Source organism: Neodiprion fabricii, chromosome 2, assembly GCF_021155785.1.
Source record: "Neodiprion fabricii isolate iyNeoFabr1 chromosome 2, iyNeoFabr1.1, whole genome shotgun sequence".
In the NCBI taxonomy this organism is placed as follows: Eukaryota; Metazoa; Arthropoda; class Insecta; order Hymenoptera; family Diprionidae; genus Neodiprion; species Neodiprion fabricii.
Genome location: NC_060240.1, coordinates 39037973 through 39053928, shown reverse-complemented (window position 1 = coordinate 39053928; position 15956 = coordinate 39037973). Strand labels below are relative to the sequence as shown.

The following is a 15956-nucleotide window of genomic DNA, read 5'->3' as shown; positions in this document are numbered from 1 at the left end:
CCCCTCTGCGTTCACGCCGGGTCTGGGCAGACGGAGAACCCCTTCGTGCGGCTATCGTCGCCCTCCCTGCAGCCCCTTCCTTCAATCTGCCCCTTGGCGCCCGAACGACTACCCCTACTCTCGATTCTCGGCCTTACTCCCCCGCCCCCCCCCCCTCCCCCCCCCCCCCCTCCATTGCCGAGATGCTGTTGACCGTTTCCCCCATCGTCTGCATCCTCGCTGTACGAAAATTTTCCCTTTGCGCAGGCAAAAACCCGGAACCCCAATTACTCGTTTGAATGAATCGCGTGAAATGAACGTTTTCGAACGGTTTAAAAGAGTCGAAAAAATTGTTCCTAATTGGCTTCTCGCATTATATAGTACGATCTCGCGGTCTCTGATCTGGCGTAAAGGGTTTTCGAATCCTTCGGATCGATGTCTCAGAATTTAAATCTGCAGTTCTACCCTCTCTCTCTCTCTTTCTCACTCACACGCATCTTTCTTGACGGGTGTCCCTGTAATTGACGGTTGACGAGACATTCTATTATACGGAATAAGCGACTTCGGAACAGGACTTGGGTGCTCAGGGGAAGAAGCAGAAAGGGGCGAGCGACGGCGAAGCCGGGGGGTGACGGGGGTCGGAACTAGCTACGGTGGTGGGGGCGGTTCGGTCGTCGGATGGCTGACCTGGTTGACAATCGATTGACGGCTGTCGCCCAGACCTCCTGTCCGCTCCCCTCGCCTGCAACACCCCCGGCCCCGCTCCCTCTGCCCCTCGCCGACGTCGCCGTCGTCGTCGCCCCCACCTCCGTCAGCCTCGCTCCTTCGTCGCTCGTCGCCCGTCGCGGGCTGTCCGTCAGGGTGCGTCGCGTCGTCTTATATATGTATACGCTTGTACACCTACGCCCTGATCGTTGCTATTATTGTGCGACCCCTTCTCCCTCGTTGATTTCTTTCCCCCTGCTGCTCACGCCGATCGCTTCCAATCTACGGGACGAACGACATCGCATCGCGTTAATTAAAGACACGGGTACGTGACGAGTTTAGAATTTTAACGATTAATAATTGTTTTTACATTGTTGGGGATATCCGTGATGGATGAAATATTATGCGAGACACTGGAAAACTGGATGGAAACAACACCAATAATCATTTACCGAGAGTCATGTTGTAGCGATCAGATGGTGAACCTAAAATTTATCTACCATCAATCGATCTCTCGCTTCGAAAGAGAGACGAAGAATAAAGAGACGGGATGTGCGGGATAATACCGGGATGGGAATTTGCTTTACGACCCTTCGGCCAGTTTCGTTGAACCGATGCTAACTAGACTCTTCAAGCGGCGTGTGTCAGGGAGCCGCTTTTACGACCCCGTATTGGTCTCCCATTTCATTTTTTTATTTCATTTTTCGTTCTCGTCTCATTTGTCTCGTACATATTATTCTTTCCCAATCAATTTTTAGAAACATTTTTCAAACCTCGGGATGTTCATTTTCGCTCAACGAAGCGCGCACCTCGCGGAAAAGTAATAGTTTTCCGGACGTGCGATATAAAGCGGCGTGCAGCGGGTTCCAGTAGCTGGTTCCGTTCGTCGTTCCGGGACGTCACAGTGGCGGTCCGGAAGGTGTGCATGCACCAGGATGTCGGATATACGTCAGGCGGAGGTGGAGGAGGATATTATTTGCCGAGGACAGTGACAAACGCTCGTCAACGTCAGCTCGGTGCCGTACCCAGAGGCCGTCGGCACCGCGCCGCGTCTCGACGGAGACGTGACGAACATATCTAGGCCCTGGACCGACTCGTCATCTCTGTCTCCCGTCAAAAGCGACTGCCAGTACGGTCGCTGATGGTGCAGGAGGCAGCGGAGTGACGTATCGCGGCGTCGTATCATCCCGTCTTAGTCAACGGCGTCCGTCACGAGCCGCCATTCGTCACTGCTCGGCTTGGCCGACGCTGCCACCCCTCCTCTCCTCTCCTCTCCTCTTTGCCCTCTACTTTTTGCTCCTCTCAATACCGTCGACGTTGACGTTTGCGATTCTTTCGCGTGAATTATCGCCACTCGAAGACGCTCTACGTGCGCGTATAAATGCAGCCTGCATATCTGGCGCGAGATCTGGTTACGCGTAAAGGGGCAGCACCGTCCTTCTAATTAATTATTTTGTCGCGTGTGTAGATGCGTAACGGTTCCACCGACGAAGAGGCGGTTTAACTGTACCCGAGATCCGGATGGGCGATAACAATTGAAACAGACACTTGCGTACTGACGTTATAATATCCGCACTAATCGTAGGCGCAATCCTGCAATGCGTCCCGCGTTTCGTTTCATTATTCTACGGTTAAATCCGCTTGTTCACATGCTGTCTACTCTCTTAACGCGGTGACGAACGTTCCACTAATTTAAACGCCGGAAAATCTCTGCTGCAACTGATTTGTAGTCGGTGGTGCAAAAATTTGTCTTTTCAAAATCAGGTGAAAATTGAAAGCTGAATATTTTAATTTCTGTACCGCAGTTTTCACAATTCATATAAATTTTCACGTGCCATTGTCCGAAAAAATATTGTACGTATGACCGTATTATACGTGTTAAAAAAGTTGAAAAAATGGTGGAAGGCTCGAATTCCAAATCCCAACGTTTACACGCCGTCATCGTATCCTTGTTGTTGTTTATCATTTCTCGGCTTTCCGCGTTTCGCGGCTAGTTTCGCGTATAACATAACGCAACATTATGCATACATACAAAGCAAGCAGCAGGCTGCGAGTCTCCACCTCCATATATCGCGTGCGAAAGGAACGAGAATGGCATTCGCGTTTTCTCATCGTCGATTAGCTCTCGGCGTATAGTATCGGCCAGTCAAGCATCGTCGTTACTCAGTTATCCGTACTTTATACAAACCCGGGGGGAGGGGGGAGATTTATTACTTCCGTTTGCCACTGTGTTTTGTTTTCACGCGCGGTACGTTAGTCAGCACTGCTCGATCAGCATACCTCCGCCTCCGCCCCCGCCTCCTTTTAAAAATCCGTCAAAACTGAGTCACCGCCCCCCCGCCCCCGCCTAGATCCAACACACCTGTACGATACGCATTAAACGCGCGCGGAGTGCTGCACTGTAACTTGTCGAGGCACACGATAGCCCGTGTCTGACATGTAACGTATATCAGCTTGTCCAATGACGGTTGATAACTCGGTTGTAACGGTCGCGGCCAATCCCGCGAAATGAATAATATAATACACAACATTTATACACGATGCGACGCCAGCCGCGGGTCCTCGTCGCGACGTTGAGGTGCGGCAGCGGTGGCGGCGGGGACGTCGGGTATAATAGGAGGTGGAGGAAAGGGAATAGAGAGGAGAGAGCGAGAGAGAAAGAGAGTGGGAGAATCGAGGGATACGTAGGTAGTCATTACATGGGGGGGTTGGAGGAGGTGACGTCACTGACGGTGACGGATGGCCTCGCGTCAGGCAAGTATAAACCCCATGGTAGCCAATAAATTATTGCAACTATAAATTACTTCTGTGCTCACAATATAATACTACCACCGCCATTGCTGCCGCAGCGGGTGGGGAAAGGGAGAGGAGAGAGAGATGAGGAATACGGGGGAGGGCAACAAAAGGTGGTCTGCTCTGTTGGTAAGTACGTTTACAGAGAGAAAGAGAGAGAGAGAGAGACTAGACGCATTCATACTCACGCTTCTCGATTTTTATATCTTTCTCACAGTATACGCACACGCCTTATTCCCTCGATCGGAACGCTAGGGGCGATTCAACCTCGCGGTCTTTCTGCAGTTTATAATCTGGCTTACGCCTAAATCGACATGACCTTCGGAAAGGGATGCATCCCCGCCCCGAATTTAACGGGTCGATCGATAACCAGGATCATTATCGCCCCGTCACATATTCTATGCACTATTCGTAAATCCAAATTGTCAATTTTTTTGCGAGACTGTTTTTCGAAAGCGCTGCCTGGGTTCTATGGTGTTGATTTTACACTGTTGAGCGTGCTTAGATTCAACGTTATTTTGCAGCTATCAACGAAGTCCAGATACGGGGACTCTCGATGGTCGAAGAAACATCGGATCTATCTTACCCGCAGACATTGTTGAATCTATAAACTCTGAACCGAGTTCACCAGAACAGAATTCGTCTAGTATAACTGAATCAATTAATGGTTCGGTAAATAAGTAAGTCATATGAGATCAGAGTCGAAACCAGAGTGTCGTCGTTGGCTTTCGTGTTCCAAATGTATACGGAGATTAAATATGGATGCAGGTATTCCTGGAATACAACAAAATGTGGGAGATAGCGAAAGGGTGCGTGTATGCCAGCGAACTTCATACGTGCATCACAGACACCAATCAGGTCCTATGCACGGGCGATTCTCGGAGTGGTGTGGCACGTTTCTCATGTACACGGTACACGCTAGGCGTTTCATTTTTTGTAGCTGAAATTTGTTGATATTACCAAAGGGGCTTTGTTTTATCGACCGATTTATGGAACCGATAAGAACCACGAGCGTGCGGTGTATATACGTCGGTCAACGCGAGCCTGGGAACGGGAGCTTTAAACCGCTTCAACTGGGAACTGGGAACTGGGAATTGGGAATTGGGACGTCCGCCACGGAATTCACCGTACAGCATAATGTGTCTGTTATTTACAAGCGTTCGTGTCGTACATGGTTATGTAACTTTGGGAAGTGGAGATGAATGGGGATCGATACTTGAGGACGTGATATGTTGACCGGAAGTATGAATTGTGCATTTTCTCACTGCTTTCGGACTTGACCCGATGTGCAAAAACTCGCATATTCACATCGAAGAAGGGAACAAGAAGAACAATTATGATGTTTGAGGAACGTGAAAAAAGTATACCGTTAAATTCTTTTTCACTGTCGATCAAGCGCTCGTCGTTTTCCAGTGAAAAATCTCCGTTGCTCGATATTGCTGCTCTCTGTTATCTTCACGTTCTTAAATTTCGTTCACGCATCATCAATCAACTTCGACTTATGGTTTAAGACTAATTTTCTTCAACGCGTATTAAAAATCGTGTGTCAAACATGTCAATGCACAGCTACGAGGTTGCTGTGAATCAGCGTTGTTGTTAAGCCTCGTTATCTTTTTGATCGAACAAGACGAAAGTTACGATATATGTAGAAACCGAAGAAAACCGTGTATAAAAATACTCCGGAACATATTCATCGTTTCGATAATCTGTCGCACACAGTTCTGACAGATATAAAAGCAGCCGTTGAACGTCGATTAACTCAACGCAGCTTTGCGCATGCCGGAATGGGATTGAAAGTTCCATTGACCGACCGAGTTCATTCGCCTCGGGTGATTAACAATCCTCGGACCGAGTGCGCTTCGGATTTCGCATTACCTCGACTATGACGAGGGGAGACAGTCTCTCATCTCCCGGTCCGGATCTAACGCCGCGGTAGATTTGGCCTCGAGAGAGGCAGAGAGGACGGAACGTTAGCGCGAGTGAGTTACACGGCTTGCCGCATGTGCGTCGCATAAATCTGTTCGGTCTAGGCTCACCCAGCCTCCACATCATGGACCCGGTCGCTGATATCTCATCCTCTCTTTGCCTCGATTGCTTCTTTCGCTCGGCCGATTAGACCGCTCATGACACGGCTTCCTGCTCCGTCCAATTACCAGATCTCAGTCCGGATTATAAATCGAGTCTATCGGATTTATGCACGTGGTGGGGGATCCGCGGCCGCCCAGCTATGAATAGCTGCTTGTTTTTGTAATATTCGAATCTCGCTAGTATCATATACGCTCGTATTTTATAGGTCCTTAGCGCCGTTATTTACGGCTTGTTGACCGTCGAGTTTCAAGACGCTTCGTCCGATCTCCGGGAATCATTCTCTGCATCCTCTGATCCCGTTGGCGTTCCGCAAGAGTCGCCCGAAGATCGGGCTTGTTTGCGAATGCAGACGAAAATGGACACGAATGAAAACTTTGCGCGAATATTATATCCGGGATAAGAAAGAAACGATGGGTTTAATGGCAAAGGGAGGTCGCCTTTGCGATTCGACAGGAATTTACCCAGCGGCTGAACAGTGATCGATGGATGTAGTAGCCGCACGACATAAACCGTAAACCGTATTCGTGTAACATATTAGTAATTCTATTCCTGGCCCGCAAGCTAACGGCGGATTTTCTCCGCGTTGTGGGACCGCTTCTGCCGCAGGGGTTGCGGGGGACGTCGGGACGCCCGCCCTTCCTCCGTCGGGGCGCACCTGTCCTCCGGTCCATCACCAGTCCGTCACAAAGCTGGCGGACTCTTCGACTGTCGCTTTAGCCGGGGCCACGACGCATCACACTTATTTATGTTGACACAGAATATTTATTAGAACGGATCGAGCGTCTCGAGAAGCCCGCGCCTATTTTCGGGCTCACGCGTCGTCGCGACGACGAGCGTCGTTCGTTCACCGCAATCGCATCTCCATCCACGGACACCGGGAAGCCGTTTCGGGGTCGGATGCTTCTCACTTTCCAAACTTTTGGTAATAAACCCAACGACAGGAACGATTTATCGACCATGTAGGAATTTCTGAATCGTTTGAATTATTAGATTTCAGCTACGAGCTGATTGACATTTGTCGGAAAGCCGTTCGCCGTAAAACGACAATTTTTATTCCCGGTTTCTACTTAGTTAGTCATTCATTCATTCATTCGTTAATTCAATCATTTGGCTTCTTCTTCACTGATTACCGTACAATTTAAAGACCGTCACAGCTATAGCATACTTACACCGAGTCGTTAAACTGTCACGTTCTCCGCGTGACGAGTGTGCTCGGCTAATTCATACGCGTGTTCGTGCAGGCAGACCTGCCCCTGTACGTACGTACGTTTACATGTACAGGTAACTTCACGTCCTGTGCAGTGTGTATTCCACTCCACCGTTTTGTTATCGAGAATCAATATTTACGAGTAGTAGCAGCCTAGCTGAATATTGCGTAGACGGTATGCCTATAACTTTGGCAGTTATGTTACTTGGCGCTGTTGCCCAAGATCGCGCGCTCCTAGACAGCCAGTCAAACCAGTGGTGAAAATTTTATTCCGGACATGACGCTGTCACCTTTTTATCCTCACATCTCACCAAGCGCGAATCGTAATTGTAACCACTCGTAATTATACCCACTCGAATTTCACTATCAAAAATCGCCTCCCCTTGCTTCACGAATATGATCGAAGTCGCATTCGTCACAGAGTTATCGTTTGTTTTGCCACGCACAAAAACATTGAAGAGACCCACACGGTCAACGAATCGATTAATTGATAAACAGTGGTTTGCCTTGTTCTTCTTCAGTTTGATAAAACCAACTTTTGGGAATCCTCGTATGCTAAAGCCAGTGTTCAGCTGTCGATTTACGATTTACATGTGCGTAAAAGACAAACAGGGGGAAAACAATTTCTACCAGATTTCAGCAGCCTGCTAATATTTCAGATATTTTTAGAAATCAGCTTGTTCGACAGAGATGAAAAAAAAAAATTGGTAAAAAAAAATTGTAGAATTCTGGATGAAAAAAGTCACGCAAAGTACTTGAGAACGTCGTTGTATAAACACTGTCAAGATCCCCTGCGGCATTGGACACTAAATATAGTGCAGACAGAAAAACAAATAACGGCAGAGACATAATACATAAAAACAAAAGAAGTTTGCACGGAGTGGAGGGGGAATTAATTTTATAAAGAAAAGCTCGACGAAGAGGTAAATTGCGAGAGAGAGAGAGAGAGAGAGAGAGAGAAAGAGAGAGAGAGAGAGAGAGAGGGTACCTGGGAGCACTTGAGATGTAATGACAACCGGTGGTACACTTAGCTAGCCTTAGCGCGGTGTATCTGTATTTATGGTAAAGTATAAATAGGGATATGGCCGTGTCTCATGTCGCTACTTCGCTGACAATTATTGTTGTCACGGAGGTGCTGACATTCGTCCTGAACTGACACGCCGACAGATAGGTAGCTGCTTGATGGGAAAGCGTGTGTGTGAGAGAGGGAAAGAGAGAGAGAGAGAGTCGAGAGAAGGAGGACTGGCGTGGCGTCGAGTGACGGACGTCGCGCGGTGATCACCTCGTCGCGTCACGACGCCCTCGTGCCCTAAGTGTTTCGATCGTGTTTGGCTACCTTCTGCCGACGCCGCTGTCACGTCTGCCAAGACGGCCATTGATATCTTCGCTCTTCTGCCTCTCCGGTTTCTCAAACAGTTCCCAATTAACCGTCTTCCCCCCCCCCCCCCCCCCTTGCCGCTCTCTCACCATGAAATAAAGAAGCAAGCCGTGAGCTCTCGTTATACCTGCACACACACACACTAATAATTGCTTCAGCGAGACCTTCGAATTTGATCAGACGCGTCGGCCGCCTGCGTTATTGAGTATAGAATTGTTGAAACAGGTGCTGCTTGCAACGAATGAAATTTCTGAATGGATCGTTATGAGTCTAAATAGCAATTGACTTCATTACCGTCGCCTAATTTAATCAAGAACAACGTGTCGTCATCTCGCCACGTTCATCATTCTTGATCTGGTTTTATCAGGTTATTGATGGATTGTTCTGACTGAAAGTTCTCAACTGAATGCTAATGCGAAAATAAATCAGTCCGCGATTATCTTGACCAAACTGATATAGTTAACAGAGACTTGGATCTGAATGCATCACGGTATTTTCGGTGGTTTCTTTTATAACGTTGACGGAAATTCAGCTGTACTCAATCTGTTCTACATATCTATAATTATATAATTCTCTTCCAGCTGTGAATTTCATCTCTCGTATCTGATACATTTTTCTGGAAACGATAACTCCACCCTACCTAATTGAGTGTAATTCGGGTGGTTTTTCCGTTGGAACTGTGTTCCGTGTGTGAGTCCGGCGCGGCGATCGGTGCCCAAAAGGTTTCGAGGTGCATGGGTAAGCACAGGAACGGGATCGGAGCTATCGGACTTTTTAGATACTCGAGCAGAGCGCATCGATCACGAGCGTCGCCTGTTGCGCGACAGATGGACTGACGGGAGCCGACATTCATCCATCATGCAGTCGCCATACCCGCCAGGACTCGGTCAGCCGTGCATGTCCAAGTATATGCCTACCTGAGCTGCCGTAGCGAGCTGAGAAAAAGGCGTCCACGATCGGCTGATTAGCCGGCAGTTCGAGAAGGTGACTCGACTCGCATTCTGTCCGTTGCTCGTTTTTTTCACGCGCAGTTATGCTTTCGCATTCGATCCGATCCCCGTCATCCAGTTTATTTTCGCCTCGGTATGCGCGTCACGGGATAAAAAAGACATATCAAAGATTGTCAGAGAATCAAGAGCTTTCGAGGCATATCTACTTGGCTGGTGTAACCTGCGAGCAGGTGAGTGGAGAGGAATTTGTGCGAGGCGCCTGCGGCGCGAAGAAGAAGCAATCGCTATATTCACTCGGAAGTCTGCGATCAGGTCGTAGCTTTGAAACGGACGGGCGTTGGGTACATGCTAGTAGTATTCAAAGAGAATCGAGCGAGTGACTTTTCCGCGGTTCAAAAGCCCCCAGCAAATTACAATTCACCTAGTCTTTTTTTCCCCGCCAACCGCGACTCTCTCACACGGTTTTCAAATCTCGCAGCAAGAGAGCGAAGAGAGATAGCGGCGAGAGGGATTACCTTATCTGGCCTGTATCCGTTCGTAGAAAGTACCAACACTCCACCATCCGGGGCCGGTGCAGCGTGCACGCGGCGTCGTGTTTAATTGAGTATATCTATCCATTTACCTCAACTCGGAAAGCTCGATCCATCCGCAGGAGCTCTCTCCCTCGGTGAGAGAGTGGTACCGCGGTGCCTGAAATTTCTCTCGTCAATCTGGCCAGTGCGCAGCGTCGCCAGAGACGAGGCCTTTCGTTCTTGACGTCGATAAGACTGGACAGGGACACTTAAATCTGTGCGTTGGACAACGGAAGATTGGTGATGGAGCCAGGTGGAGCATAAGAGGAGAAGAGAGAGGACAAGGGAATGGAAGTCAAGGTGAGGACGGAGGGGGGAGTATGCAGGCAGTTGATGGAGCGAGTGTTGACTTAGGATAGCCGCTGCCTCATCAGTCAATCGGTCAGGTAGACTTAAGGAGGCGGGTGCGTGTGGCGGCAGTTTAAGTCCAGCGTTCGACGCGACGCGACTCGGCTCAAATCCATTCGAGGTCCCCGTTTTGTCCCGACGAACGTTCGTCGAGAGGGTAACGTCGTAGTTTTACGGCGGCGAATTTCACACGCACGCGTTTTACCTGTTGCTTGAATCCACGACGGGAACCCGGTGCTCGATCCATCAGCAGCCACTTCTTCGGCGGTGAGCAGCACCATCTGTCCAGAAGGTGAGTGTCCATGGACCGCGGCGTCGTCGCTCCTGTACTCTTTACTCTTAGCAAAGAGGTCAACGACACCTAGACCGGGGAGTAGGTTTGTTTTGAACCGTCATCTCCGTCTCCCTTATTCTCAGATTGCATTAGACGCACGTCCCTCGAGAGATGTGCATTCGTTCCGAGAAACTCGTCCTCTGTGACTTTTCCGTCTTGCCGTTCGAGCGCCAACGTCTCGGAACCTCTACCGATGCTCGTTTCCATTAGCCAGTGTTTGCTCAGCTCGAACGGCAGTGTCTAGGTACTTTGCGGGGACAACATCATCAGGTATATCTTCAGGCTGTTCCTGGATACGCCAGAACAAAAATCGGGTTATCGCGACAAGGGCGAAGAGTCAGGAGACAACCTCTTTCGGCCCGGATGGTTGGAGTTACAATTACCTTACAGTGATGCGTTGAACCGCTCGCGGGTTCGAGGGCCGCGGTACTGGCCGTCCTGAGAGATGAGCGAAGGAGAATGGATTCAGCCGTCAGTCACTCACTCGCAGACCGCAAGAGAATCACAATGCAGACTTCTCCTGCCCCCATCCCTATTCCCCCCGTTTCGCCTCCGTCCGCCCGTCCATCCGTCCGTCCATCCGTCTATCCATCCATCCGTCCGTCTACCGCTAGGTACCGTCAGTCTCTTCGTCTGCCTCCTGTCACGCTTCCCTTCCAACAATCTCCCATCAGAAATTCATCACGCCTTCCCTCTCGTCTTTTATCACTCTCTCACTCACACTTGTTCACCGATCACTCTCCGTCTCTCGCCGCCGCCCTCAACGCCTCTCTTTTGTTCCTCGCCACCCATCCGTCCCTCGCAGTTATTATACAGTATTTTTTTTCCTCGTCTTATGGCCGCTGGTGGATGGACCAGACGACAAATCGCCCAGCGTATCAGCGTCAGGTCCAATGGAAAAAAGAAACTCCATGCTGTATTGGCACAAATTTACACATTGTGAGGACGCGGCAGGTGGATATACGACAACGGATAAGCGACGCGTGATTTTAGCATGGTCGACAGAGGCTGGAACACAGGGAGACGATGGGGACACAAAGCGTGACTGGGACTGTGAGAGACACGGGGGAGGCGATGAGGAGGCGGCGTAGTTAGAGATATCGGACAGCATTCGTGCATGCAGCGTCTTGACAGGGAAAGAATCAGACTGCTAGTCACTACAAGGTACCCACAGCACGAAGAAACATCGTGCATGTGTGGCGCAGTAGAAGAGACTGTAAAGACAGAAAAGGGTAGCGATAAGACTAATTATTGTTGTGCGAGCAAAGCTGGTACGAGACGGGCGTACACCCCGCATGTAGAGAGGGGTCCGTGCTAATATACCATGTACTGGCGAAGAGGGAAAGGAAAAAGAAGAGAGACGAAGAGCGGTGAGAGAGAAGCCGAGTGAGTCCGAGGACAGAAGGTACGCGTATCGCGGTAGCGCATCTCCCGGAGTGTCAGGACGCCTTGTGCGCCCCGGTACACCACGGGATCTTATTCCTGCTTAAATATATCCTCGAAGAAGAAGAAGGGCCTTGTTAGTGGCCACCAATAGAGGTCTTCGGTGGTACGCGGCCAAAGTGTGCGAGCGAGAGAGAGAGAGGGAGAGGTAGAGATGGAGAGGAGCAGTAGCCGCTTTTGCATCTGCACCGGTGGTGGAGGCGGGTTTAACCGCGAGATAAAGGGTCGAGAGGATGACGCGGTCCGGAGCAAGCTTCTCCTCGGCGTAATTAAACAGGAAACTGACCCCGGAACGGTGGACCAGGATGTCTTGACGGAGAGCTTTTCCAATTACCCGGATGATCAGCGTCCCCCGATGAATAATTGGCACTCCGGTGTATTTGTCGGAGGGGCCAGTGTCGCCGGCTGACTGGCTGGCTGGCCCAGCGCACCCTTCAACCGAGAATCTCTTGTCAATTTCAGGAGCTTGGCTTCCAGGCACTACCGAGAACCGAGAGGTACGTGGCCTGCAGTCACCATCCTCCGATGAAACCCGCGGACGTCGATACGGCCGGTTCTCCTGTTCGTCGCAGCCGTGTTCCTACGCGTACGCGCCAACTGGCCAACCTAACCTGAGGATGGCAGCGGGCGGGGCTGCCTCCCGGTGGTCCGCCCTGGATCGCTTGCACTTCTTGCTATCGTTCCCTCGCACCCCGACCAGCCGGGCGAATGCTCGGTAGGAGACAATGGACAATGGGGACATAAATCTGCGTAATTAGTTGCCGATGCTGGAACGGATCAATGTGCGATCTCCTAGTCTCCCTCCCTTCATCTTACCAGGGAACAAACGATTCTTGGTTGGTCGGATCGTCGGCCAGAGGACGGTGCAGCCCCCACTCGCTCGGTCAATGCCGAAGACGACACTCCCTGTCCTCGGAGGGAATCGCTGGACCAAGATGGCGGATCGAACGATGGCTGTGTCCTCCGTGTCCGGGAGCAGGTCGCCGGTACTATTCGCTGATTATTTACATCCCGCACCTGTCTGCGACCTCTTTCTTTCTTGGTCTCTTTCTTGCTCGGAGACCGTATCTCCATGTTCCATAACCTGGTTGAGTCGCACCATTCGCGTTGATCCTGATCTTAGCCGAGCTCCCACATGTGAAAATATGCTAATCTGAAAAGAAACAGCGATAATGATGTTTACCTGCACTTGATAGATTTTCACGAAGGATGTATAAGAGTCAATGATCTTGTTGTCAATAACTACTCATGACTTGATTAGGCTGATATTGTACTAGTTTTCCATCTGGATAATCTTCGGACACTCCAATTCTTTTCACAGCAACGTGATCAGTATCAATATGGACAGTTTCACTATACGTACTGCAGAAGTGAGGAATCGAAACAGTAAGGTTATCGGTGCTAGGTTTGTTGACGCAGTGCGATTCGCGCCTTTCTCCGTCAGATGCATCATGGAATGTCAGTTTCGCAGGATCCTCCTGAGAAGCATCCCGAGTCTACATGTATACCGTTAGTCCACAAAGAGATAATAGCGTTACTCGCAAAGACAGAATATTGAATGTGAATGTTCAATTATACAGCGATAACATCCCGCCTGAAACGGCAATGATTTGATTAAAATTCATAATGTCGATGACGGAAGAGTCCTGGCGGCCACAATGGTTTTGTCTTCGATCCTTCCCCTCGACTCCACGCTCAATCCTTGGTCTAACTTGCTCCCCGACCGCCACACCACTTTACAACGTCGAGCGTCGACAGTCGCGGGGAGCCAGACGTCGTTCGCTGCCTCTCCGCGAAAGCTGATAAATGAACCGATAGCAGACATTGTACCACCTGGACCTTTATATCATTCTCATTCCTTCCCGGCTGTATACTACTTGCGTCGTTCTACGCCTCGTCATCTTGTTACTTGGTTCGAGAAGAAGGTAGACGGTGGAAAGGAGCCGCCGTTTCACCAACCATCCGCACTCTCCAGTCTCCAGACCCCAGACTCGACTGGCTGATAAACCCATCCCACCACGAGACCATGATGCAGAGTCCTATTTCTTAATGTGTAGTGAGCGAGCCTGAACAGCGTCGACTCACCGTGGAAGTCGTCTCCGCGAGCGTCGCTTGTCGCGAGTAATTAGCGCGATACCCGGAGGGTTCTAATTACCTACCCACCGTTGCGCTTCTTCAGCCCTTTAGCTGGAAGCGAAGCCCTGAATATCTAAAACTGCGAATTATGCTAATAGTGCCGAAAGCAGCCTCCTGAGCCGGGGCCAAACGGGGGCGAGTGCCGAGGCCACGTCAAAGAAAGCCCAAGAGACAGCCGGGTATTCAATCTCCTCATCAGTCACCTGGCTTGTCAGGCCGCAAGAAGCTTACGCCCTCTCTTTAACCGCGATAGAGTTTTCCCACCCTTCGCTTACGAGCTCAAGGACGTGTACCGAACCGCGTAGAACCGCAGGGTCGACGAGTGACGTGCTATAATCTGTGTCTTTGCCGCGTTTGTTGCATCATTCCACCGACCTGCCAACCCCGAAAGCTTTGGTCTACACCGCACTATTTGTCTGACTAATCTTCAGCCAATCTAGTCTTTAGGTGTAGTTGGTTTATTAACCATATCATAGCTGCTGCTGCTGTTGCACGGTTAACCTTTCACCAGATAAGGCAACGCTGCGGTGGCAGATCTTAATCCGCGTCTTATTGCGCCAACAAATCAGATAACCTTAGATAAAGTTTTACGAATCAACAAATCGTGTGCAATTTGAAAACACTCCCCTCTCTCCGTCGCTAACAAGAATGAGAGTTCCCGAATTAAATCTTGATTGATTTTCGTCCGGTACCGTTGACGTCCGCTTACGCAACCTGTTTGATTCGTCGTTGACGTATACATATAATGTAGTGATACCCACACCAATGTGAAGAACATGCTTTGGATCGATTTCACCGCGGAATTTCGAGCTGGTGTAATTAACATCGTTACAGCTAATTAGACACGGCTCGTATACCGGTAACCACCTACGTATCTTGTTGGTGGATAATTAAACGCGTGCTAACGTTGTAATATAACAACTTGCGCCGAGTTCTACTTCAGACTCCGTTCCGATTGCTTGTAATCTTTCGCGAGGTCTGTAGCCAGTCAACCAGCCGGCACGGATGGCTGAACGCAATTGAAGGGTATGATCCAGCATAAATGTATAATAATGCCAGAGTCGGTGTCGTGCTGCGTTGATGATTCGACGTACCCTCGACCTCGACAGTCAGTCTGACAATGAGTACCGACAGTGCTCGTGAAACGACGTGTGTTTCACCGGGACTGTATCTCTTGTTTCAGGGGAGGACGGCGTGGAGGGATCTGGTCCAGGAACGGACCTCCAGGGCGAGGAGGGCGACTGCGCCGATGAAGACGGCCCCGTGAGTCCCAGCGACCGGGGCTGCGGTGTTCCAGCCAACAAAGAAGACGAAGAAGGATCGCCTTCGGAGGAAGACGACGAAGACGAACCACCGACTTCTACTCCACCTCCAGCTGCGTCCCCCTTAACGTCCACGCGGCTTAATCCCGCAGGACTGAGAGACACCGGACCCCCCGACAGGTCAGCAAACCGTTATTCTTATACTCAAATTTCATTTGGTATTGTTAAATGGAGGTTGATGTAGGGGTCAAACTCCAAAAGAGTGCCTAAAGAACGAAAAAAACTCTTGCTAGTATAGCTCCTGTTTCCGAAAATCTAGTTCCTCCGCGAATCTTCAACGACTATAATTGTTGGGGATAATTTTCTCCATCTTTCTCCATCTTTCTGGGTCTGAATCTCGGCATCTGAAATTCGAACTTGCATATCGATGCTAGTTCACAGTCGAATCCCATGAGCGATCCTGGATGACATTTGATCGGGCGAGAGAGGAAAAAACTTCATTTTTCCTGCAACCTATAATCCTGTATACCTAATCTCAGTGACTCGAAAATTGCCCAGCTGTAAAGTAGCCTGTACTGCAGGGGTTTACACAAGGAGCTAGATTGAAGTTTGCGCATTTAGGCGCGGTTAATCGCAGAGGAGCAAATTCTCGTCGGTCGATAACGACCGCGATATCAAAGGACGCGGGTGGGTCTTTGAAGTCGGTCGGCTTGCGTCGCGTTACTTTATTGTACTCCCGACAACAAATTAGGCCCTAAGAC

The 15956-nt window shown here is 49.9% G+C and overlaps 1 protein-coding gene across 5 annotated transcripts in view; it reads left to right on the top strand.

The window, feature by feature from the left end:
- LOC124175177 (protein tiptop) overlaps nucleotides 1-15956 on the top strand; it is a 117445-nt gene that overhangs the window by 93779 nt on the left and 7710 nt on the right. For all 5 annotated transcript variants that reach the window (XM_046555165.1, XM_046555163.1, XM_046555164.1 and 2 more), the window contains one exon: nucleotides 15117-15375. In XM_046555165.1, the coding sequence (XP_046411121.1) occupies nucleotides 15117-15375 (259 nt within the window). The remainder of the gene's footprint in view (nucleotides 1-15116; nucleotides 15376-15956) is intronic.